The sequence below is a fragment of the Mus caroli genome, chromosome 10 (assembly GCF_900094665.2).
Source record: "Mus caroli chromosome 10, CAROLI_EIJ_v1.1, whole genome shotgun sequence".
Taxonomy (NCBI): domain Eukaryota; kingdom Metazoa; phylum Chordata; class Mammalia; order Rodentia; family Muridae; genus Mus; species Mus caroli.
The window spans coordinates 37,563-43,813 of NC_034579.1; the positions used below are offsets into that span (position 1 = coordinate 37,563).

The following is a 6,251-nucleotide window of genomic DNA, read 5'->3' on the forward strand; positions in this document are numbered from 1 at the left end:
TTTATGTTATAAAAGTAGATTGTTTCTATCATATATAGTCATATAAAATGGCACATATATCTATTTTTCATTGATGGTGTAGAGAACGTTGCCTTGTGCAGGCTCCTTCTAGACAGNCTCAGAATTACATAGACACTGATGGATTATATATACAGGAGTAAAGACTTCACACTCCCACTAAAGAGATTTGGTTATCCTGTTGTTGCTGCTTTTTTATGGTTGGTATAGATACATATTTGTATTTTTTTTCCAAATCTCTAGATCAAGTAATTGCATGTTATGGACAAATCACCCACAGAAAAAGGAACCTGTGATTAGCAAGGGCCACAGTGCCTAGCACAGAGTGGAAAGGCTTTGAAATACTATGTCTGCAGCATGATGAGTCATGTGTTGAGGATGATGAAAGGGGGCAGTGGCTGCACCCGATGAATTGTCACGACTTTCTCTGGAGCATCTTCACCCTACAGCAAGGAAACACATCGTATGAAGGGTCTGAGGACAACCTGGGTCACCTGTACCAGTCATCAGTACCCCCAACCTCTCTTTCCCGAGGGTCATTCCCTCCTCCCATCACTCCTGGGCTCTACATCCCTGGAGCCTGTACTGTCTTCTTCCCTCCTTCCCCACATTCCAGAGTCAGCTCCAGGCTCTGCTGCAGAGCATGGAGGTTCAGGTTAATGGACTGATGACCAGTTCTGCTCCCTGACTCAGATTAAGTGAGGGTTTGGAGGAGCTTGAAGGATCCCTATCCAGAGTGGGGCTTGGGGCCTGGTTGTCCAGGCCTTGAGTGGGGATCTAGACATCTTCCCCCTTCATTCTAAAACTCTCAACATCTGAGAGTGGGTCCCAGCTGTGGGTGTGACTGTCCCTGCCCCACCTTAGCCATCAGGGCAGTCCAGGTGGGAGCAATGGACTCCATCAGCAGCTCAGTCCACCTGCCTCCAGTGGGAACACTGCTCCAGCTGCTGCTGCATCGTTTGTCTCTGTGGTATGTTCATGAGTGCCAGCTGCATGTCTGCAAGGGGGCTGTGTGAATGCCTCTGTCTCTGGAGAAGGGGCTGGACCTCCTGCACCTGGAGTGCTTGTGAGTTTGGAATAAAATATGGGTCAGCAAGTGGGCTTGTCAGTGGGTATCTCCCTATTCTTCAATCTTCTCTCTTTTTTTATTCTTCTGTGAGTTGGCATCCTCTTCCCTTTATAGATTAAGAAGAATAACCATGTTCTTCTAATGTGTTCCTGCAGCCCCCACATCTGCAGCATGGCATGCTCCTAACTAGGAACCTGCTCTGACCAGACACCTGCTGTGTTCCCTTGGCATTTCCACTGGTCTTTATCATGTTCCTCTCCTATCAAGCCTGAACATGCACAAGCTATTGCTAGCAGGTGACCTGACCTGAATCTCCTGCCTCCTTTCTCAGGAAGAATCGTCATATGAGCGACAAGAGCAGGACTCCTGGAACTCACTCACTCCTGCTTCCTCAGTCCTCACCCATCTGTCCCTTACTCCACTTCCAACATTGTGCCCAGTACCTGTCTCTGTCTTGGATTCTCCTTAGAAAACATGCTGGAGGACGTAGATGAGCAATATCATTATCAACCCAACAAAGGGGCTGGACTTGCATGCCATGGATCGAGACTGGTCCACATGTGCAGCAGTGGTTGGCAAGGCTAAAATGAAGACACAAGTTGAGGCTTAAACCAGACCTCAAATCTGAACAAATCTCACCTCAGCTTCTGGGTCCTTGGGTAATTCAGCAGCACACAGAGATCCAACCCTTTTGCTGTGCAACAGCTAGTGTGTGAGATGACCTTACAGAGTTTATTTCACGATCACGAAAGCAAAGGTGTATAGAACCATCAAATATTGTGACATATTTACTGTGGTTAGAACTTTATGGAAGTTGGCATAATTGGATGTGTTTGATCGTGCCAGAGAAAGATAATGAGACCTTCGAAAGTGATGTTGGTAGAAGAGCTTCTATACCTAGGATGAAAAGGCTGGAGGTTTTAAGTGATGCACACAGACTTGGGGCATATTAGAGGGCCAAGTAGAGCCTCAGCCAGTGGTTAATAGGAAACAAGAAACACTGGGTTATGATATGGGAAAGAGATATCCTTGTGGTCATCACTGGCTTTGCAGACAGGAAGACCACCAATGAATCACTCACCCAGTCTATCAAATTTTCATTATGCACACATGCTCACATACATATTGGGAAGTCTTCAGACTTTTCAAGAGAAATTCTATGCCTTTCCCACCCTGTGAAACTTTCCTTGTGATAATCTACCTAATTACTTACTTGGCATTTCTCTGGAGTATGGCCACAATTTCTTGAGGCAGTAACTGAAATCTCCCTCTCGGACCTTCCTGAGTCCTTGTTCTACTTCCTTGTTTTTCTTCAATTGCTCCATGGCACAGCTGGCACCAGAATGACTCTCTTTCCAGGTCTTATTAAATAGATCAAAGTAGATGCTACACTGTTTATCAGTGCTGATGGTCCAGTGTTCATGAATGGATTCTCTTTGATTATATTGAGATGTTATGGTGACATGTAAGGCATGATTACCTGCAAATGACACACAACATCTACTTTTACCCTTTATTGAACCATCACTCCCGCAATGGTCCAGGCTTTCTCTGCACACTTGGGACCTGTAATCTTCCCTCCTTGGATTGCCATTGCTTACACAATCCATACCATTTAGTTCCAGGTTGGGAAAATATTCATCTCTTTTATGCAAATAATTCAGCAGCCCCTTCCTTCACGTGCTCTTCTCTTCCTCTCTCTCATTCATCATGTCTACCTTTGCATTCTGTCTCATACTTACCTGATTGCAGGCTCCATATTACTTCTAAAATATCTTTCAGGCTTTGGTTTAAAGCAGGACACAGCATAGTGGCATTTCCCTCATGGTTTTCATCACCAAAATCAAGGAGAGTCTTTCCATTCACTGAGCACTGTCCTTGTAGAGTACGATACTTGACAATGAGTTTGCAATTTAGGGCATATGTACCTATGATAGAAACATGCAAGTGAGGTCCAAAGTGGGAGCAAGGGTCCAGAGGAGTCATGGGTTTCTGGCACTCAGAATCCCTCTGACAGGAGAAGGGTTAGGAAGAGAAAACTTTAATCAAGAAGTCCAGCACTTTCTGGAACCTTCATTCTGTGCCATCTTTGATTGTCTTAGGTTAGTAGGACTCCACAGGTACACATGGTATCCCCAGGTAGCTTCATCTTACAAGTACTTTTATTGATGAATATCAAGTTCTGAAGTATAAAGTATGTCAGTTAGCATTAATGTTCCTGGGGAAGAAAATCTAGCTGACCACAGGGGAAAGGAGGCATCATGAAACACATGGTAAATTCAACACGGAGCCTGGTGTTTAGGAAGGATCCTGGAGTAAGGCTGCAGCTGGGCATGGAAAGGGAGCTGCCAGCTGTGAGCTCAGCGCTCATCCTTGCTCCCACTGTACCCTTCACACAACACTGCTGGGCATCAGATCTCAGGTTCTCCAACCCTAAACCACACACCTAATGCATTCTCAGGGAGAGATCTCTGTCTGTGGCCTGGTTGAAACCCCAATCTCTCTCTCCTTCTTTGGGTCCTTGTTTCCCAGCACATTTATGGCTCCTGGTCACCCAGACTTTCATTAACAGCTAAAGAGGACTCAATACCATGGAGCTATCCTCTTTAGCAGAATGCACAGAGAAGCAAGCAAGACCTAGAGATGCATGTGCACACTTATTGTCCCATGTTTCTGTGAGCACTGGAATCTAAAATTAAATATTTTTTATAAAAGTAACATCTAACAAATTTGCATTGTAGTTACACTAAAAACTGCAAACAGGGTGCTAAAACAAAACAAAGACAGAAACAAAACCTCTTTCCCTTTCTCTCCCTAAGATTTTATGTGTCAAGTACACTAACATAGGTGTGGGGACCCCTTTCCTGTTTCCCTTCAACCAGCTTCCAGCTTCCCCTTCCTTTTCCCTCTCTGCCTCTTCCACCTGTTTTCTTCCTGTCTTCATTTTCCCCTACTCTACTCTTTTTTCTTCTTTTGCCTCAGCAAAAGTAGAAGAACTTGGCAGCTCTGGTCATGTGGTTCTGGCTCTAGAGTCAAGGATACAAGAAAGGGGTTGTGGAATTTCCATGCTTAGCTAAGTAAGCTGTGGGGACCAGGCCTGTGTCAGGGGTGTCCATGCATGGAGACTCAGGGAGGCCCTGGCGTGAAGCTCTGAAGGAGAAGGCTGGATTTCATTGAGAACCCAAAATTTTGGAGATGCCACAGTCTAGGGCTACCTGACAGTGAGATCTGCTAACTGGTAGATACAGCATCAGGGATAGAAGTCTGTTGCAGTCAGCAAAGCTGAAAGGATTTGGAGAACTGGGGAGTACATTGACATCAGACATGGAGATGCAGGGTTTGAAGTTTAATCTGCTGCTCATTCATCTTGTTTGGGCCTGGCATTTCCTCACTGTGCTCCATTTTCTCCCTTTCAGTATGGTAATGCATATTCTGTGCCATATGTCGCAGGTTTGGGCTCTGGGAGAGATCAGCCTCTACTCCTGTACTATCAGATAGGGCATCAGGCTCAGGGACACAGCATGAGGTGAGTTCTTTTCCCCAGGTTATTAGATGGACAGGTCACATTCAGGTAAGATATTTAGAAATGAGACGGAATTGCTGCAGAGACATAACAAGCCACTATGTTTTGAGAGCAGGAAGAGACAAGCACTTTTGCCTGAGTATCCTCTTTTCCCCAGATGATTGTAAATCTTATCTCACCTTGAGGAAGTGACTGTGACCAGTTCTCAAGTTAGCAGCCACCTCTTCCTCATCATGCACCTCTGGCTTCAAGGGGGTGTCCTCTTTGTTCTATGGGATCCAAGGAATGCATTGGACAGCCATGGAGAGATCAAGGCGTCTTAAATCCAGGACCTCCTCCAGCCATTTCTACCTGACCCAGAAGTCACTGGCAGCTTAGAACCCACTGCTGCCTGGGAAAGATGCAGCTTTCACAGGACTCTTGAAGACACTCTGGGGGGATGGGCAACTATACTGGTCCATGGGAAACACCTGAATCTGGGTTAGAGGGCAAATCTGCTACTCAGTCATCAGCTTGTTGCTTTCTGCTGCTGTCACACCAAATGCAGAATTGAGTATTTGATGCAGAGAGATATACAGTGAAGCTTGCCAAATTGCATTTTAAAATGTAGTATCTTCTCTTTAGAAAATAAAGAACCCACTCCTGACTAATGAACACCATTTTCTAATGCCATCTCCACAGGGGTAGACTACATGGGCCTGGAAGCAAGGGCAGAAGCTCCCATAGGTCCCCACTCAGTACCATTGCAGATTCCTCCACAGAGGACAAGGCTTTCCAGCCTCTGATTAGCTGCGGTGTCTTCAGGAATGAGCATAGACTGCCCCTGTTGGGGTAAAAGGCATTCTGGGGAAGGGAAAGTGGGGAAGGCTAGATGGGCAGGGAAGGGAGCTGAGCAGGCTAGTGGCTGATGAGCCATGTGGTCACTGAAGCTGAACCTGATGTCACACACCTGTAATCCCAGATCTCTTTACCTCTGACTCCTGATCTTGGATTTTAGGTTTCTCTCATTCCAGCCCATGGGTCAGGTATCACCCTGAACAGTGTAAGGTTACACTGTGGTGTGAGGCAGGTTCTGAATCAGCAGAGCAGCTCGGTCTCTTGTCTATACGTCTTTGGTAGGGTGAATGACTTTTATTTATATCCCTAAATGGTTTAACTTGATAGGGAAAATTATATGTTTCTAATTCCTTTGCTAAAGGCTTGTTTACTCATTTGATTTCTTTAACAAATGGAATTCTGCCATAAAAATGCTATATCCAATTGTAGGTGGATATGTTTCTGTCCTCTACAATACCAGTTTTTATTGAGTAATATGAAATTGCAGGATACATCTGTTTTATTGGTTTCAATCTGCCAAGGACTTCCAATTACCTTTGATGGGTGGCTAATGGCAAATGTGGGTTCTTTACTCCAATAGTGATTACTAGTTTTAACTCCCAGATTTTTTGTTTGGTTTTGATTTTTCAAGACAGGGTTTCTCAGTGTAGCCTTGACTGTCCTGGAACTCACTCTGTAAACCAGACTGGCCAAAAACTCAGAAATCCACATGCCTCTGTCTCCATGTGGTGGAATTAAAGATGTGTGATACAACTTCCTGCCAGGTCTCAGATATATATATATATATATATATATATATATATA

The 6,251-nt window shown here is 44.9% G+C and overlaps 1 protein-coding gene across 1 annotated transcript in view; it reads right to left on the bottom strand.

Annotated features, from left to right (window-relative positions):
* Window position 1: 1 nt before the first annotated feature.
* Window positions 2–6,251, bottom strand: part of LOC110304097 (histocompatibility antigen 60c-like) — a 15,711-nt gene continuing 9,461 nt past the window's right edge. The window contains exons 3-6 of the mRNA XM_021175347.1: window positions 2,830–3,015; window positions 2,301–2,567; window positions 1,531–1,668; window positions 2–461 (exon numbers count right to left, since the gene is read on the bottom strand). Coding sequence (XP_021031006.1) covers window positions 1,553–1,668; window positions 2,301–2,567; window positions 2,830–3,015 — 569 coding nt within the window. The 3' untranslated portion in view covers window positions 2–461; window positions 1,531–1,552. The remainder of the gene's footprint in view (window positions 462–1,530; window positions 1,669–2,300; window positions 2,568–2,829; window positions 3,016–6,251) is intronic.